The following is a 19,428-nucleotide window of genomic DNA, read 5'->3' as shown; positions in this document are numbered from 1 at the left end:
TTCCCCTTTCTTTCTTCTCCCTGTTCCTTTCATGGACATTATTCACTTACGTTTTTTCTTTCATTCTGTGTCTGTGAAGCTTCTCTGCCTTGCTCTAAATCTGCAGTTTTCATGCAGCTTCCTCATCAAGGTACACTCTACTTTCATCATATTTGCACGAAATACTGCTTGATCTGCTTTAGGGTTGGGCTTGTGGCATGAGAAGTGGTTTACTGATCCTTTTGACACGGGAATGGCTTCAGTGTAGTGCTAAGCTGTTGCTTTTCTTGTGTGATGCTAATAATATCTGATGATAGAGCAGGCAACGAAAGTCAATCACATCCTTAAGAATGAGATAAATTTGGTAATAGAGAAGTGGATGCTTGGTATGTGAAATTACTCTGCTGCAGGTATTAAGCTAAAATGAAGAACTGTTTCATGTGAGCTCTTTAGATTCACGGGAAGTCAGCTTTAACTTCAGTTACACACCACCGGAAAATGGGCACGAGTTCTTTGGACTAAACTGCAGCAGACAGAAGCTCAATAAAATGGGTACTCAAGGCCATTTGATTTCTGCTTCTATATGGAGAAATAAGAAGAAGCTGCAGAAAAGTTTCGTTGCTCGCACCTGTGGGTTGCTTCCTATCCTCATCGTAGTTTGTGGTTTTTGTAAGCTCACACCCACACAAGGAGAGGAAGGATGATGTAGCCTGCAGCCAGCTTCTGGCTGGAGTTTCGAAATTGTCCCTATACGTATGTGAAATGTGGAGTGTGTTCTTGATTCTTGCTAATGCCAGTGAGAATCAATTTCTTACAGGAGTGAGACATAACTGTGGGAGATGTCATTTGTAGCAGTAGGATTTTGTTCTAACCTTTTTACTCACTGTCAGACATCCTAATTTTTGCTGCTGATTGTACTTTTAGCCTCTTGCATAAAAACACCCTTCCTGCTATTCATTCCATTGCCGCACATCTACCATAAGTGTTGAGAGTGTTGCTAAACACACGTCAAACATACTCATTTTGTTGCAGAAATAATGTGACAGCTACGCTAAGATACTGCTATGGGAATGATTAACTCATGTAGCGTCAGCATAAAAGTAATAATTGATTGGAATGTCTGTATTAAACAGAAGTCTCAGCTTTTATATCTTCAAGTTACTGTGTCCAAAGCTGTTAGAGTCATGGCTCATAACCCAAGGCTCTCATGTGCTGTCATCATGTCGGCATGAAGTTTACACTAAAGCAGTTCATTTTTGAGGTTTGTTTGATGTTATTCTTTTAGCAAAACATAATAGAGATACCTCATCCTGCAGAGAAATCCAAAGCTTCTCAGAAAAGTATATGCACTTGGGTATAAAGCCTGTCTGGTTTCATCCTCATCTTGCACTCCACCAGCCTCCTCCTGCCTCATGCAATAGCAGTTCTCGTAAAGATTTCCAGACTCGCCTGTTCTGTGTGTGCTTCCTGTTAATACCCTGCTTAGAAAACTGTTTCTTCAGTTGTCCTTGTTAGAAGTTAATTGTTGATTTTTTTTTTTTTTTTACTTTCAATTTGGCAGGGTTTAAATCATTATAATTGGTGCCTACACTTTGACACTTAACTCTTCAAGTGAATACCTGCCTCAGTTCTATTTCTGCTGCATGCAAAATAAGTCAGCTAAGCCTTTCATTCCTCCTGGCAATGAGAGAGAGTCCTCCAAACATTGATTTGTATGTTATGTATTTTTAGTGATCTTTGTTTGTGAGCCAGGATTCAGTGTTGAGGGGAATTTTAGGTATTTGAATACACACGAATCTTCTTTGGTAGCAAGAATCAGCCTCTGCCATTGCAGCAGAATTCTGTGGTTCAGAAACAAACCTTCCTCACTCCGCCATTCCCATTTAATAGCAGTCTGATTTTTGGCTGGAAGAAGCCCACAGATTTGACAGCCTGACAATTCTCCCTCCTAGAGAATGCAAAAGCCAGAAGAGACTTGAGTCAAACTCTTTCATTTGCTCAGTCTTCTCAAAACTAGAGCCAGAAAGGGCTTTGTGGCCTGGAAGACTTTAGTGTTTTCAGTGAGTACGGATGCTGGTACGAATGCTTTGAGGATGTAGGGGAGCCCTTCATCTGCCGTGTGAACGTTTGTCTGTGCTATTTCCCCTAGTAAATAAAATTCCTATTTCTGTTTTAAGAGCTGACTAGGTGAAGTTGGTGAACAGTTCATACCCCTGTCTATTTTCATGTTGTTGTAGGAAAGTAGCATAGATTGAAACAGATCAGCCAGTGTCCATAGGCCAGAGTATTTTTGTCTTTTATTGTTGGAGTTAAACTAACAGCAAATTCAATCTGCAACTTTAAGGGGCGGGGGGAAGGTTATTTGAACGAGTCATGTTGAAATGTGATAAGCTATGTGTAGGTGAGCGCGTAGAGCTGTGTGAGCAGGCATCGCACTTTAGCATGTGGAGGTGTTTCATCTGGTCAAAGTCCGGGCTCTCACTGGAGACGGGGTCGTACATCTGGTCCTGCAAAAATTATTTTTCATACTAGAATACTGCAATGAAGTAGCTGTATCACATTTGTCATGTGTGAGACATCATCGACAGTTAAGATTGTGTTACATCTGGCTAAAATGGTGTTCTGGGCCTGGCTGGGGTGGAGTTGATTTTCTTCATAGCAGCTGGCATGGGGCCGTGTTTTAGAGTTGTGAGCAAAGCGGTGCCGAGCAGCGTTGCGCAGGGCAGGGCCTGCTCTGACCCTCACTCAGCCCCCCGGTGAATAGCTGGGGGGTGGGCAGTAGGCTGGAGGGGACGCAGCCGGGCAGGTGACCCCAGCTCACCAAAGAGTTATTCCGTGCCAGACAGCGTGGTGCTCAGCAATAAAGAGGGGCGTTGGGGAGGTTAGCCATCTTCCGCCCGGGAGCTGGCTGGGCACTGGTCTACCCATGGGGGTGCTGAGCGTTTGCTTTTGCATCACTTGTTTTGCTTTCGTTCATCTTCCACAAATCCCTCACTTAACTAGACTTTTTATTTTAATCAGGACACCAAAGTTTTCTTGCTTTCACTCTTCCTTTCCTCTCTCCCTGTCCCACTGGGTGGAGGGGAATGAGCGAGCGGCTGTGTGGTGCTTACCTGCCTACTGGGGTTAAGCGACCACAAATAATGTTATATTCTTTTTTTAAAAATACGTCATAACCAGGTTCTGCAGCGCTTTCCCAGGCAGGCGGCACTGCTGCTGGTTTGTGTTGCCAAACGCTGTTTTGAATGAACCACCACTTGTCAGCATGGCAGAATTCAGCAGTATTTGGACCACGACGTCCCCTCTTCATCCAGACTGTTGACACCGCTGCAGGCGGGTCCCCCACGGCCGGCCCGCCCTGGCAGGCGGGGCTCTGCCGACACCTCCCTGGCCCAGAGGGCACCGTCGCTTGTTCCTGCCGCTGTTCTGCACAGGGGCTGGCGAGCTGGCCGGTGTGTCCGCAGAAAAAGCCATCCTTAAAGCGTTAAGTTGCAGGACGGCCAAAGCGGTGAGGTTAACCTCGGTCCTTGTGTTTCCCCAGGGATCGACAAGGAGAACGTGGAGCTCTCGCCCACCGCCGGACACTCCAACAGTGGGAGGATGCGCCACGGCTCCGCAAGCCAAGTGCAAAAGCAGCGAAGTGCTGGCAGTTTCAAACGTCACAGCATCAAAAAGATTGTGTGACTATTTCTTTTTAGGTTTGGGGTTTTTTTTTGGGAAACTGACTGACACACGCGGGCCTCTCGCAAAGGGCACTCCACCGGTTGTGATGCTGCACTTAATTTTTAAAGTTCCCATCCTGTCAGCCGTGTTGCCAGATGATCAACTCTTGAAACATTGCCTGAATTTTAATGCCTTCATTTCTTTTCTTGTTTTTGATTTAAGCCAGTGTTTCAGAACCGCTCCTACAGATCCTGACGGACCTTGTAGCCGAAGGAGGTGTGGAGTTCTTTAACACTGCGGAACGGTCTCTTGTCCAAATACGAAAGCCATTTCCCATAGACAGTTCTACCTTGCTTCTGTTACCTGCCTTGTTTGTTTCTTCTCTAAAGGAAAGTGTTAATCCTTAATCCTGTTTGCACACTTTTCAAGGTAGTGGCTTTATGAGCCGGGGGAAGTTACTATAATCCTGGTTTTAATTCAAACCTGTAAGATTTTTAGCTGTGGACTTTTTTTTACCATACTTAAAAGAACTTACGATAGCTGCAGTACAATGAGCTTAACCAGAAGTGGTGGGTTAGATTAAATTTCTAGTAATTAGCAATAAATTTGAGAAGACAAGGAGGCTGCATGAGTCTCTTTCATTCCCCAGACCATAGCTTCACATACTTGGACTGTATATGGACCAGACTGGACAAACTGGCTTTTTTCCAAAGCAAATTTTTTTTTGCTGTACTTTAACTGCACTAAAAAAGGTTGTATAGTGGAAAGAAAATCGTCGAGAACTGACTATTATGCTGTCATGGGAGCAGCGTTGAAAATCTATTGGTTCTTTTTTCCATTTAGCGTATACTTTAGTTTTGCCCTTCCCAACAATATGCACCTTCGAGAAATTCCTGGCAGAATAACCAGTGGGGTATGGAGGGGAAAATTGAATGAATTAACTTCCAGCTCTGGGAGGTGGTGTTTGGCAAAGCTGCTTTTGTGCTGCCCAAGCAGTGATAGAAAAACAGCAATGTTTGCTTAAGGTACATGAGTTGAACATAACTGACACTGTGTCAAATCCAGGTTACGTTTGAATGTTTGCAGTGCAATTCCTGGTATCAGTACAGACACCTGCAGTCAGACCCGTCTTGCAGAACTTCCAAGGGGTTTCAGTTTGCAAGGGTTCGTACTTGGGGGTTACACAAAACTGAAGTTGCTGTCACTGTGAAAGACTTGTCAGCTACAGTCGTGCATCCGCGATGGACGACTGTGAGAACATGCTGCTATGTTGATGACGTGTAAAGGTGCGGCGCTGGGTGCTGCCGATGCTGCCTGCACGGACTGAAAACGTGCAGAGCGCTTGATCTCGGAGGCGAGCAGAAGTTCTGACAAAAGGGCCTCTCATCTGGGTGCTCACTGGAGGGCTGAGCAGGTCTCCTGCTGAAGAACAGTCAAACTTCCCAGGGGTTTCAGATCCCTGTTGTATGTTAGAAATTAACAATCTCTGAGTGGCTTTAAAGGAAAAAAAGTGTATCCACTATATAAAATGAAATCCTCTAGTGCAATTTTGTTAGTGGCTTTCAGTAAATCAAACTCCACAGCTAAATTATTAGAGAATGGTACAAGTAAGTGTTCAGATTTTATTGATATAGCACATAATTCACATGTATCCACACAGTAACAATGTAACATTTATGTAAATAAAAATACCTTTATTGTATTGATTCATAAAATAACAATTTAATTTCTTTAATTTGTTTACAGTCCTGGAAAAACTATGAACACAAACGTAATATGCAAATAGTTTGCCAGAACAAGGGGAAAACTTAGAATTCGCAGTCTTGAAATAGATACGTTGGAAAATACGAAGACTCATGGAATTAACCAGTTTTTTTAATTCTTGGTCGTGTAGGAGCTGCAGTAGAAATGTGGTTACTGAGCTGATGCAGAACTGTGAAAGGGATCGTGAGGCTAGAACTGCATGCAGGGGTAGAGCAGTGACTCGTGCCGTGTCCTGCGCTGCTACGCATGCAACACGTTGGGAGTCACCGATTTAAAAACCGTTCTCATCTCATACATCAAATTGCCAATAGCCGCCTTCAGCATCGCTGCCAGTTTGCACGTGGTTGTACTGAATCAAGCGAAGTCCAGCCCTTTCCGTTTTGCTGAAGACAATGAATTGTGGAAGCCTGAGCATTTGTAGTTAGGAGGAAAAAAGAATCTCTTGTAAAGGTAATTTGCTGTTAGAAAAATACAGCTTTCAGTTGTTTCTCCTACGAGCAGATTTTCTTTAAACAGAAATAGTAATTCCAGATGAACTACCAAATTGGTTTTGTTTGGATTGGGTGCATTTGAGAGCAGCTCTTTCAATATTTTGCATTGCCTATATAAAAAAAAAGTGTCCCTCAATTAGAATTAATGCATTCTTTGAAATACATACAATGCGAAATCAAAATGGACAGCAATTAAAATTACCTTTCATCTGAGAACTAGAACTACTCCAGGCTCTCAGTCCCAGCTGAAAAAACCTGCTATCTTCATAAAGTAAGTCAACAAAATTTAATTTATTCTATTTCCTGGAAGGAGGGGGCATCATTTAATGTTTTCACTGCATGGTTCAGTGAGAGGACCTGAACTTTCTTAGAGCAGGGGTGTCAAACACGTTAGGTCATGGGGGCTGAGTTTGGGTGTAATTACAGTCGATGGCCAAAGTTTAATTTGGAATCACGTGTGCCCCGATACACAGGAAAGTCATCCCCCAGTACCAGTAGCTGGGAAGCTTGTGCTTAGATCAAGGGGAAGACATGGCCTTTCTTCAACGATTAAACTTCTGTTAGTAATGAGCTGTTCAGTGCCTTACTGTCACGTTCATCACCTAGCCTGCTCCCTGTAACGGCCATTGCTGCTGTTTTGCCTTTCTGTTTTCTTTCTCACATCCTCCTTTATTTGTTCTCTTCTCCCGTTTTGAATATTCTCCATCCTGCTCCGTTTATTTCCCGTGAGCACCACTCTCAGTTCCCAGCCCAGCCTGCTCCTGTTCTCTCCTCGTCCCGTTACTCTGTTTATGCTCGTAGTGATCAGCAGGTGGTTGCTGGTGACGATGTGGGCTTGAAACTTGATCTAGCGAGTGGGAGACAGATCTAAGAGTTCCGACCTTCGCATCGCTGTTTCAGGCAGCCTGCAGACGCGGGCAGTCACTGCTGCGTGGGCTACTGCAGCCGTGGAGTCTGCGCACTTTGAAATGAAAACTTAGATTCAGAAAAATCTGGTTTTAACATGCGGACCATGTAACTACATCGTGGGGACTGTATGTTTGACACCCCTGTTTTAGAACACGTTATCCATTACGCACTAACTACAGTTAAGTACTGTAAAGATGATTAACATTTTGTTTGTGTTTGTATTTTCCCCGACTTAAAGATAATTCAGTAGTATTTGAGTAGTGCATAACCTACCTGTTAATTATGCCAATGTTTCTGCTTTAATGTGCATGAGGTTTCCAAGAACAGGAAACATTTCAATTAAGTTTTGTGGACTGAGCACCTGGGAGCGTTCCGGTGCTCTATTCCTAACTGGGTTGTAGGTTTTAGGGCTTTTTCTGTTTCATTCTAAGGTTAATTTTTTTCAAATGTAATGAAGCACGTCTTATTGTTATGCAACAAACTTACCACAGAAAGTCACTTTTCGTGTTGGTCCCACAATTTTTTTTTAATGCCGTATATTCACCTGTAAATAGTTTTTGTGTAAAATTTGACAGAAAAGTATATTTACTACACTGTAAATACATGTGACAATATATTGTATTATTTTGCTTTTTTTTGTAAAGCAGTTAGTTGCTGTATATGTATAACATACAAATTTGATTATTCTAGTGTTAGTAACTGTTAACTACTACTACTCCTTCCTGCTGTTACATTACGTCATTTAAAAAAAAATGCTGTGTACTATAAACTTACACTGTGTATGATATCTTACTATTTCCATTTGGGCCTCAACTTTGAAAATGTTTCCTTGATCCACAATCCTGTTCATATTGTAAGCAAGTGTGCGACAGCTGGCAAGAGCCCGCCTGATTCAAATGCAGTTGGTAACTGTAGGTAAAAATGGTAGAAACCTGGTTTCAGATAATTGTTGTTCACCCCGTTTTCCCCTCATGTATGTACTTTACCTTTTTTTTTTTTTGAAGTAAAATGTAAATTCAACCTGCTTCAAGTTGTTTGAAGGTCATTCACTTGTGCTGCGGGACGAAGTTGGTGTATTCTGAAATCCTTTTTCTGTTTCTTGTGGCAGTGAGGTTTGGATGGGTCCTTTGGGTCTGACCCAAGGGCCTCAGTGCAGCAGGCGCTGGATCCAGCCCTAGTCCCAGACCTGAAAACCCACTTTCTCTGGGGAAAATTAGAATCCAGTTGAAATCCAGTGTCTTGGATTTGTCTTTCCAGAATGGTGCTTCTCTGTGTGTGTGATCTTGCACAGTTCTAAATAATGGCAAAACTGATTGCCTGCGGGTAACTGAGGACAGAATTTGGACAGAATAAAGCCCATGGTCATGAATTTCATGTCACTTCAATAATATTATCATAATTGAATAATAAATCAGAGTATTTCTTTTTAAAATGTAAATTTAATATTTTAATAAAACAGCTGCTTGGTCTTTAAAGAACATTTCAGTATAATTTGTCTATTTGAGCTTTTCTAGCTTAGAAGCTTGAAGTTTCAACTGTCAGGCAACTTTTATGACAAATGGTTAATCAAATCTATTTTTCTTTTAGGGGAATATATTACTTTCCTATTAAAAATGTATAAGTACTTATATTCTGGCTTTGTGAATCGTAAAAGGATGTAAAAACACATTAAAGCGTGACTGCATTGACTTCTTCTGAGACATCTTCTTGTTCCTGCATACTAAACATACCATTAGGCCTGCTCAGTTGAAGACAGACAGACAGACGGGCATATGGAGCAGGTGACTCACCGCAGTGCTCCTGCTGCCAGTAGGGATTGCATGAATGGGAGGGCCGCAGTTTCTGAATTTTTAAATTTCAGGAGCACATTTTCTTTACTTTAGAGGAAACATTCATTAATCCTAAACCAGAAATGGCAGCACTGACTGGAGTGGGGAGCCATACAGGAGATGTTTCCTGAACAGCACTTACTAAATCACTGCTGCTAAAAACATTTTTGAAGTTCCTCTTTTGGACTGTTGAGCTTCCCTGCTACTTGAGAGCACAAAATACACTGTAGCCACAGTGAGGGAATGAAAGGAGAAAGAATTTTATTTTAGTTATGTCTTTATGCAGTTGGAAAAACTATATTTAGGGAAAAAATTGCACCCTTGAAGCAAGCGGTTCTGTCTTAGGAAATAGCTTCAAAATCCCTGCTCAGCTGATGCTGGTGCTGCTAAAGTATTTTACAAAGGAAAAAAAATAAGCCAAGTAAAAATTCGGAACTTTCTTGGGGGGGGTATAAATTCTGTTCTAGAGTTAAGTAGGGCAAAACTGTACAAGGAGGAAGAGAATAAGTTGTTATTCACGGGCAGTAAGACTGGACCCATAATGTGAGTGGCTAATTCCTAAATATTAAGCTGTCTCCCCAACTGGCATACCTCTGACTTAGAATAACAAGTCTTCACAATATTCGTATTTTAGATATCCCAGAAGTTTCATACTGAACTTGTAATTCCCTTAATAGGAGACTTAAGCACACTGAAAAACTGCAAAGAAACATGCACAAACATTAGAATTAAAAGCCCTTTCCCAAGGCTGATGGGATGCTGCCCCTAGGGGAAACCATGGCACGAATCTTCTGATGCATTGGATACCTCTGAATGTCAACATCACTGCTAGGATTAGCCTCGTCTCGGGCTGCTTCACAACTGTGAGCAGCTGGCTTAAGAAAATGCATCAGATGCTAAGGGAAATAGCTGCCCTGTATGTTGCAGTGAGCTGCTGCGAGGGTGGGGCCAGAGAAGCGTGTCCTGTTCTTTGCTGCAGCTGGTTGACCCCAGAATGGCTTGGAGCCATCTGCAAAGGTGACCAGTGCTGCCATGGCGTAACTGCTGGCGACAGCTACACAAACACCCACATGCATGAGATGGGGTGAAATCTGGCCCCTCACGTCCTACCATAGGATTGAATTCTACCGCGAGTTTGTCAATTCTGCGATTGTCAAATGCTTTTTATTTTTCTATCCTCCCCTTAGGCCTGTCTGTACAGGAAAGGTGGACAGAGAACACATGAACCTAAATAGATATAATGCAATTAGTCACTCGGTGTCGCAAAACTAAAAACTAAAGCCAGCCTCTTGCAGCTTTGAAGAGTGCTACTGACCATTCCATTTCAAAGCAACGATGGTCCTTTCCCACTACTAGAGTTCATGATTTATCCGTGTGAATCCTTTGTGTCTTGGAACATTGGTTTCTTCACTTGACTGCTGCTATGTTTAACAAGCTCTCAAATGAAAATAAATCCCAGGGTTGTGTGGGTGGAGAGTGTAGAATAACATCTCCCATGATGTGACTTGTTAAAACAAGTATGGGTTTGTTCTTCAAAGCAGTAATGAAAAAAAAGTCTGATGACTGCATCTTTAGGGATATTCAAATGATAGTGCTATAAATAGCGATGAGTAACTAACTATATGTTCAAGAAAATCCTACTGAACTATTAAATTGTATTTTAATTTTTTTCTCATAGCATACTGTCCTTCAGAAAAAGTAGAAATATCTGTTCCGCTGCTTTTACCCCCAGTTAGCGTACTTAGAGAACGAGGTCTGCCCAGGAGATCCGGGTGCTCAATAGAACACACTGCATAAGCTGAAGAAGAACTGGTCATCCAGATCTCCTCCACGGCCTGTGAAGACACAGGTAAATGAAATGGCCGGGTCCAGAAGAGGTGGATCAGGGACAGGCCTGACCAGGAGTGAGTTTTCCAAGCTCTAGTTTATCAACTCTGCTTCCTGAGGCTACTTATGTTTAAGTTACAAGATGCCAGGCCAGGGGGGGCAGGGGATGCCTCTGCCTCTCCTGTTCTGGGCTCCATTCCCTTTGCCCTAGTTTGCTTTCTATGAAGTTCCTCCAGTTGCTGGCTGTGCTCCCCAGCTCCTGGCAGTATCAGCCACGGGTTGTTTTCCCCCTGCCCCTTTCTTGGTGATTCCCTTTCCCTTTACTAACTGCCCCCTACCCCTCCTGGAGCTCACTGCGAGACAGCCATTCTCATTTCTGAGAAGTCTGAAGCGCATTTAGTGCAGTCTCAGGCAAGTAAAAGAGAAGGCTTTCAGCTCTCCTCGCAGTGGTAGCACGTGCAAAGAGGGTGCAATGAAAAGTTCTGCATAGCGTGTGTGAGACCCACCCAACTGTCTATGAACAGGCATGACTGAACATGGGCCAGAGACAGCACAGAAACAGTGGCTCTGAGCCAAAGAGGCTGGTTCAGAGCAATGCAAAACATGCACAGGCTTAAAGGCCCCACAAGACAAACACAAGTGAGGCCACTGGGGTGGCTGAGGCAGCACAACAAAACAAGGGAACAATGTCTGCATTTGCCCAAAACACTTAGCATCTAAGTCTCCGTGCAGTAGGGATCAAAGAGCAAAGGCTGCCTCTGTGCTGCTGAATCCTGCTGTATGTTGAATTACTCACGTGAAGAGATGCTCACGGAAAGGGGAGAAGAGGCCACCACCAGCTCTGCGTACTCCATCCTTCCAAAGGCTGCACCGACTCTTGTTCGCCAGGGCAGATTCTCCTCTGCTTTCCCTCCAGCCAGGCCCGTCCTTGGTTTTAACTCCTCGTCTCATGCAGTTCCTGAAGGAGGGAAGAATTACTGCTACTCCCTCCATCAGCTGCAGTGCAAACACAGCTGCACTGCTCTGAGGAAGTCCGGCACAGAGGCAGGCACGGCTCTCAGAAGCGACCCAGCCTCTCGCCCACGACAGCTCTCTACCTGCTGGTGGGAGAGGAGGGCTCTGCTGTGGCTGTGGAGCAGGACACTAGAAGCACTGTAGCGTTTGGCATGACGACGCACCCCTTGCTGCTGACAAAAGCAACAGAAGAGAGCAGTTACAGATGAAACCAGGCCTGCGCTGAGCGCGAGGAACCTGCTGTAGCACTCTGAGGGCTGGATCAAACACCCTGCAAAGCAATTCAGCAAGTACACCTCTGTTGGCCTTACTTTTCCAGTTCTGTTTGAGATGTTAATGGGTATACCTGTAATTTACAACAAAGGCACAGATTAAAAAAAAGGCAAGAATAAATTGGCCTCAAGGATGCTGACATACCTTACCTGTTCTTTTCTTGTTTTCAGTAATCCTTTTACTTTGTATGGTGCAATTTTTTCTTCCCGGGAACATCTGTTTGCTTTTTAAATCATCGTGAAAATTGAACTAGCAGGATAGAAAACTGTTTCCCACTCATGAAAAATTCAGAGACATGAACCGTTTCTGTAAGAACGTGACTTGTCAGACACGGAAGCAGTTAATCGTTCTGCTAGCAGTGTCTGTTTTATTTGACATCAGTGTAATTTTTTTATTACTCAATAGAATGTTTTTCTTTTCACTATAGTAAAGCTTATGGACTTTGCTGTAAGAGCTCAGCTATGCACTGCACGCAGAGCAAGACACCGGTTTTGTCCCAAGAGCTTAAGATGTTTATAGTCACCATGTGCGTCTGACACAGGCTGTCTTCGTGACCTTGGACAAATCTCTTACATCTTACGATCAGGCATCATAAAAACCTGAATTGCCCAACTGTAACAGTCAAGGATGGCCGTCAGTTGGCGGAATTCTTAACAGACAAACTTCGGAGATCTTCAGATTAAAGACGTTAAAAGGGCAAAGTCTTAGCATTGTTGTGTTTTTTCCGCTTCACGTGTAGCGCAATTTGTAGTCTTTAAGCAGATATTTATTATTAATTTCTGACTGCTCTAAACAAAAAGATTGAGGCAAATCAGGAACTTTTCACAGAAGAATACTTACACAAATTAGTAATTTAGGAAGGACAATCCTGCTCAAACACGATTCTGTGATTTCTCTAAGTTACTCATTTATACTCTCTAATGTACTAACTGCTTGCTGCATACATGTGTAAATAAACAACCGAGCAGTTTTAACTCCAGCTAGCCTGGTTAGTTAGGCCAATAAAACTACCCTGGTGTCCCGCTGTTAAAGTGTTTACAACAGAGTATTTTCTGCATCATTACATAGCGTAGAGCATGCTGTTTACAGCCAGGCAAGCTCATAGGAACGGAAAAGGCTCTGCAGAATTTAAGACTTGGTTACTGGAAAAAGGAAGGAGGCTAATTTTGGAGTAATCTATTACTTCTAGATGGAAAGGAAGATCAGGCTTTCACAGGTATGCAGGCTGTGAGGAGACTGATGCTTTCCTACACTGCTGCAGCTCCCACTGGTTACCACCAGGAATTACTCTGGTTTATGGTCTCGCTTCTCCTTGCTGTGCCGTTCCCTGCTACCTCTTCTTGCCCCTAAGCACGCTTGCATGAGCCACCTCTCCCTGGCCTATTTCTTCCCTCTGACTTTGTCTCTGAGTTTCCAAAAGATAAAAAAGGAGCCTAAGTTGTTCCGTTGGGAAATCCAGAGCCATCTCTGTTACCATAAAGACAGGTCCAGTGACAAACCAAGAAGTTTCCCTCTTTGTTGCGCACAACACAGAACCAAACCCTGAAAAAGCGCAGGTACTGCAGTGTCCCAGGGGCCACCCCAGTGCCCAGATGCAGCAGATGCCCTGTGATTTGCAGCAGGAGTGAATACAGCGCCAGGCTGCACAGGAAGGAGAAGCACCCAGAAAAAGCTGAGTCCTGTGCCTTTCCATGCAACTGTGCTGGATTATTTGGAGAGCATACACCACTCCCCAGCTGCTCTTCCCACACAGACCCAGCGTGGAGGCTAAACTCCTCCCCTCCCGGGTGTTACAGTGTTATTAACGCAGAAATTAACAATGATCCCCCGTAAAGGTCAGCGCAGAACTTTTCCCAAGGCATGGCTCCTTCTCAGATTGCTCCAGCCACGCTCCATATCCTTTTCCTCTTTCATACCAGTCTGCTGTGCAAACTCCCAAGCTCCTTAGAATAACTACAGCTATTTCCCACAGTCTCCTCCAAGTGACTTGCCCAGAGCTGTCCTGAAAGCTACTGTCAAACAAGCCCCTACGCCCCTAAGAGCGCTCCAGCGCCAGCAAGCCGTGCTTGTCTACTGTGTACCCCCCCCAAAGCCTCAGAGATTCCTTGGGACACAGAAATCATTTACACACTGTGTTTTCTTTAGGGATGAAAAAATCTCTAGGGGGAAATGTTGCAAGTATTTAACAATAAAATGAAAACAAAAGTCTCCATTATTTCCAACTTTGTGCTACTGCAGCTAAGCAGTAACCTTGCCTGAACACAGATTTTAATTTCTCATTCTGGTTCAGCCTTGGCAGACAGCAGCTCCAATCCCACATTGCTGCAGCTAACACGTTTGCTGACTGACTAGTATTTCATCACCAGCTAAGCATTTGCAGCATTTGTCTAAAACTTTGTATAAAGCACAGATTCACCTCTGTTTAGTTGTTTGAACAGCACGGTGCAAGCTAGCAGTGTCTGGCTGCGTTAGGAGACAATCAAGAGCTTTGGCTCCGGGGCTGAGATGAGCCCGAGGATCCCAGCAGAGAACAGGGTTGAGCAGTTGGAGCGGATGAGGAGGGTGCTCAGACGCAGCCTTTAAGAACTACGAGAGGAAAGAGGAGCGAAGAGCCGTGCCTAGCCTTTGAAGAGGTGAATCAGATACCCAAGGACTGGCCGAAGCAGAAGACACAGCAGGTCCTGCCAGTAAGAGAGGAGGCAGCTCGCCACCTCGCAGGAGCCTCGGGGCAAAGAGCCGCGACGAGGCGGGCCGGGCGGCTGTGGCAGGGCGGGAAGCGCTCGCCACGCCGCCGGGCTGGAGGGGGACCCCGCGGGGCCGCGCCACGCCAGCAAGCGGGAAACCCTCTATTACAGCAGCTCCCGGGCTGCTGGCAGAGGCCCAGCCTGTCGCCAGCTGGGCTGCTCCCCGCCCGGGGATGAGGGACACCACAGGAGCCGGCCCAGCCGCCGCCGCGACCAGGGCTGACTGGGCCTCGGCGGCACCGTTCCCCTCCGCTCGCCTCGCGCAGAACGAAGCCCTCTCGGCGCCGAATCCCCGCGCGTACCGAACGTGGGAGGAGCGAGGGAGGCGACGCGGCGGATCGAACTCCCTCCCTAGGCCATAGCAACAAGAACTAACACAAAACGCAACGGCCGCCGAGCCAGCGGCATCAGGTAATGGCCGCGGGGAGAAGCAGCGCGGTGCGCAGACGCAGCGCCTGAGGAGGACGGGTCTCGCAGGACGCCGTGCTCTCGCGAGAGGGGCGTGGCTGGCGGGCGGGGCGGCGGGAGCCGCTGCATGTCCCAGCCCGGCGGCCCGGCCGGGCTGCACGTGGGCTTGGCGCGGCCGCGGGCGGGACCGGGACCGGGACTGGGACCGGGACCGGGACCGGGACCTGCTCCGGGCACCGGCGCGGGGAGGGCGGCGCCGCGCCGGACCGTCCGTAAGTACTGCCGCGGGCCGTCGCCCGACCCCTCGGGGAGCGGCGGGGCCCGCTGCCCCGGGCTGTCAGCCGGCCAGCTTCCCCCTCAGCACGGTGCCGCGGGTCTGGCGGGGCCGCCGCTCCCGGCCGGGGCGCCGCGGAGCGGGGCGGGGGGGTCCCGGCCGCGCCGTCCTCCCCGCGGGCTGCCGCTCGTTAGGCCGGGGCCGCAGCGGGAGCGGTCCCGCACAGCCCGGCCGCGGCCAAGGTCAGCGCCGCCGCGCTCGGACCCCGGCCCGGCCCGGAGGTCACCCCCGGCCCTCGGCGGGGCCGTGGGGCGGCTCGTGCTGCCGCCCTGGCCGGAGTGCCCGGCGGGGCGGAGGGTGCGGGGCCGCCCCCGCTGGGGCTGCCCCCGCTGGGGCTGCCCGCAGGCACGGCGGTGGCTCCGCCGACATCGCCGCTCGGGGTCCGAGTGCCGCCGGGGAGCGGAGTGCGCTGCGGCGGCCGTGTGGTCCCGGTGGCTGGTGGGATGCTGCCGGTGAGGGATGCAGCGGCTGCCGTAGCCTGGCAGCGGGGCGTGAAGGCGCTCTCGGCGAAGTAAGTGGCGGTTCTGAGTCTTTCCGTGTTTTTAGGTGTGTTTTACTACTTGTTTCCCACTCGACAATAGCAAAGTCAATTAGTGCCTTCATGAGAGAAACAGCTGGGCAGGCCAAAGGAATCGTGTGAGTTGGTATTAAATGTGATTCATTCCCGCTGCAAACTGTGCTGTCGCTACTTAGAAATGAAAGTGAGAGATGACATGTGGTGCAGAGTTGGTAGTAAAGATTAAGGATGCCTTGTGTTGTCTCTTGTACGTCTGGTATGGTAAGGCTTGCTTATGTTATGGTAATAGCCAATAAAAACTGTTATTAGCAAACTTTTCATATATTGCAGTGACTTCTAATTGTAAGCCAGCGTGGAATACAGTCAGGAGCAAAAGAATTAAATTATATTGCTACTGAGGAAGTAATGTTTAGTAGCCTTGCTTTCCTGGAAGAATCCTTGTTGTTTGACTCTTTTTTTTTTTTTCTTTTCTTTTTTGTTCTTCCCCCTCCTTGAAGCAAGTAAGATCTAAGTTACTCACATTCCAGAATGGGGCAACTTGATCTGTGTCTGGCTAAGTTCTTTATCACAGTCTAGTAAGTTATGCCATGAAGCAGGGAACAGAAAATGAATAGGCATCTCGGTAAGGGCATCCCTTTCATGAAGGTTATCTGTAATAGTAGGAAACGGCAACAAAAGCTGCATTTGACCACAGTCCATCTGTTAAGGGTAAGTAAGGGCTGCAGAACTGAAGTAATTCTGACTTTTTGTGTTTCCAGGGTCCTGTGCTGCCTTGGTCAGGTTGGCGGTTGTGCTAGCACCTGCTGAGTGTTATCAGAGCCTCTGTGGACTTTGTCTCAGGTGAAAGGAAACGGCTTGTTGCTGGGGAAAGTAGTAGCAGGAGATGGTAACTTTACTTTTCTCCTGTTTGCTTTGTGCCCGTGAATGACCTACTGAGTTACAGCCCTACGTGTGTGCGCGGCATAGCCGAGGAAGAGCACGTGGCATGCTGGAGCACGACACAACTGCTCGTGAGAGAGGTATGGCTTTTTCTTGGTAGCACATGGACCAGGGCTGTCGGAGCAACTGAGCTGAGCTTGCTCCTCTGCCGGGGGTCACTGTGTGACCCAGTTCAAGTCACTTAACCTTTTTATTCTTTAATGAGCTTCCTGTGTAAAGGGTGAAATACTGTGCAGGTGTCTGCTAAGCTACTGTACCTGTCATCTAAGTAATCTCAATGGACCTGTGATTCTGAAAAGGATGGTACAGCTTTACTGCATGTATCTTGATGGCACAGTTTAGTTCTTGATTAATTGGCTTGCTTGCACGTGCTGCCTAGCGCACTGAAGGAAATGACAACCTTTTAGTAAGTTAAAAAGCCTGTAGAACTTGAGCTGTGCTTGAAGCTTGCTAGAATCCACCTTCTCATTGCATCGCTTGCTGTCCTGGTACCACTCATCTGACAGTCCCTCAGCTTCTGTTTCAGTGTTTCATTGAGCTCTTGAAGGACTTTTAAAAGCTCTCAAGGGACAGCAGTGCTGGGGCATTTGGGCAGGTGAGTCTCACCACGATTGTAACAGTATCTTGTACAACAGGGCTACAGGCTGCTCTCAGACATGAAACAAACGATATTGTTAGGTTTGGAGGGTCTGCACGGACGGTGCTGCAGGAACCCAGTTGTTGTGTGTTCTGGTAGCTGCTTCTTACGTAGGTGTGCTCTCCTTAGTTGCACCGAGTTTAGATACCTGTCCTAGGAACCAGATTCCTCCTTGAAGATCTCTGGAGTTCCTTTGAGATACTAATACTGAAAATCATCAACTGCCTAGAAAGCCTTGGCATTAACCTAGACATTCCACAATGCCTGAAATTAGACAACAGGAATTCCCCTCACCACCCAGGGTGTGAGATGAAGGTACCCGCAGTTCAGATCCACCACAGTACGTAGGTTCCCAGTTCCTGCAGGTTCTCTTGGGAGTTAGCTGTGACAGGAGTTTGAGGATTGCAGCCAAAGCTGTTCAGAGCCAAAGCAGTTGATTTGCTGCGTTGAGACTCTTGTGTTCATTTTAAAAACATTGCAGGCTGACTTCAGGGGTATTTGAGAGCAAATATACTTTTGCAGTAGTAGAGTTATCTGAAGAGCATAATGCTTTAAAAGCAACATACCCCACTTGTCTATGGCTCTCATCTTTCATGTGCACTTAACTGATGTGAAAAAATTATTTAAGGTATTTCTAGTGTCCAGGGAGACTGTAATAAGATCAGGGCTGGTATCCCAGGTGCCCTTAGCAACATCTAGAAGTAATAAAAAACATTAATTACTTTTAATTGTTTAATGTTTCAGATCTAATGACTAGCCTTTTTTAAATCCTGATTTTTAACTACAGTGCTTCTGTGAAACTCGTAATGCAAATGGCTGGTTAAACTTCACGAAGTGATGATTAACTTCAGGCAGCCACTTTCAGATACTTGGAAGAAGCTATTTTATTCAGCAGCTGCTTAATATTTCTTGGAAATTAAGGCTGTTGAGTTTGCTTCTCATGGGGATTGCTGAAGGTGATAGTTTGCATGTCACTCTCTGCTTTTGCAAATGATCTGTCTTCAGCTGTTTTACTGTGGGTTTTTTATTGTCCACTACATGGATTCTGTTTAACTTTGCTGCTTTGGCATTTTGTACCCTGGTTGGAAGCTGACTGAATTTATGGGCCCTGTACATTACTATTAGCAGAGTTGAATATTTCATAAAAAATAATTTAAAATCATTCTTCAGCAAACAAATCACTGCTTGTAGACCTGAAGAGGTCCTGATTGCCTTTGACCTCTGCTGCCACCTGGCAATGCGGATGAGAAACTTACCATGTGCTATAGCTGATTTTGGCTCCCTGTGTATAAATAGCAGCAGTTCCTGGCAAAAGCTCACAATCTACATGTGCCTCTTGTATCGGGGGCATTAGCTTTGCATAGGGATAAATCTGTGAATTGGAAACTTGAAGTCTCTGGAACAAGGATTGGAGTATGTATCCCCATAAATCTTGGGGCCGTGACCCTGCAGTTTCCCCTTCCTTAAAGAGGAGCCTCTTTTGTTATGAGCTTGGACTTGTATTCTATTTCTCGTTGAAAGGCGGGGTTAGGAAGAATTTTTTGGTGTTCAGGGGTGCAGGAAAGAAATTTGCACATCACTTCCCTAAAAGATTTTTAAGTTGAAAGGAGTATAGTGTTCTCTTTGCTGCCTGGTAAAGAGGATGGGCTCCCATCTCTCGAGTTGTTGTACCTATTTTCTATTCCTTGTGTTTACTCCAACTCGATGCGACTGTAGGAAGGTCACTTAATGTGTGTCTTGGCTTTGCTTTTCAAAAAGGGACTGCCAAAGCTGAGGAAAGGAGGCAGCCTGCAATCTTTGGGGGAAGCCTTTCTGTGTAGAACAGCCCCTAGCGTAATTTGGGCGAGAGCTTGTAGGTGCTACTGTAATACGGATCAAAGTGAAGCATGTCTCTCTCTGATTAGGTCTCAAGTATGTCGTATAGCTTCTCGTAGCAAGCTTGTTAATGCATACAAGTTCTCTTCCTGCTTGTTCAGTCTAAATGACTCTTAGTGAAACCTTTGCTGTTCCTTCCTAGCGTAGGTGAATATAGAGTGCCTTTTTCACAAATGTTTGATATTCTTCCTCTCTGTGTGCCCCTGTGACTTATTCTCAGCAAGC

The 19,428-nt window shown here is 46.0% G+C and overlaps 2 protein-coding genes and 1 long non-coding RNA gene across 10 annotated transcripts in view; 2 read left to right on the top strand and 1 right to left on the bottom strand.

Moving 5' to 3' along the window:
• NF1 (neurofibromin 1) overlaps window positions 1-8,499 on the top strand; it is a 105,320-nt gene extending 96,821 nt beyond the window's left edge. For both annotated transcript variants that reach the window (XM_076354855.1, XM_076354854.1), the window contains one exon: window positions 3,521-8,499. In XM_076354855.1, the coding sequence (XP_076210970.1) occupies window positions 3,521-3,663 (143 nt within the window). In that variant the 3' untranslated portion in view covers window positions 3,664-8,499. The remainder of the gene's footprint in view (window positions 1-3,520) is intronic.
• On the bottom strand, window positions 6,794-14,913 carry LOC143168430 (uncharacterized). Of its 4 annotated transcripts, none has more exons than XR_012996691.1 (7): window positions 14,796-14,913; window positions 14,166-14,430; window positions 11,560-11,649; window positions 11,259-11,420; window positions 7,581-8,133; window positions 7,293-7,350; window positions 6,794-6,858 (listed from the first exon to the last, which is right to left on the bottom strand). It is a non-coding gene; the product is annotated as an uncharacterized LOC143168430 (long non-coding RNA). The 4 variants fall into 4 exon arrangements; XR_012996692.1 differs by having other exon boundaries at window positions 11,560-11,646; XR_012996694.1 differs by having other exon boundaries at window positions 14,166-14,335.
• The window catches only part of AKAP1 (A-kinase anchoring protein 1), a 29,436-nt gene continuing 24,894 nt past the window's right edge, over window positions 14,887-19,428 (top strand). The window contains exons 1-2 of one of the 4 annotated variants that reach the window (XM_076354859.1): window positions 15,063-15,173; window positions 16,511-16,592. The gene's annotated coding sequence lies outside the window, so the exon portion shown is untranslated. The other 3 variants (XM_076354860.1, XM_076354857.1, XM_076354858.1) reach the window with 3 other exon arrangements.

This window comes from Aptenodytes patagonicus, chromosome 17 (assembly GCF_965638725.1).
Source record: "Aptenodytes patagonicus chromosome 17, bAptPat1.pri.cur, whole genome shotgun sequence".
NCBI classification, from domain to species: domain Eukaryota; kingdom Metazoa; phylum Chordata; class Aves; order Sphenisciformes; family Spheniscidae; genus Aptenodytes; species Aptenodytes patagonicus.
This window is presented reverse-complemented; position numbering and strand designations above follow the sequence as displayed.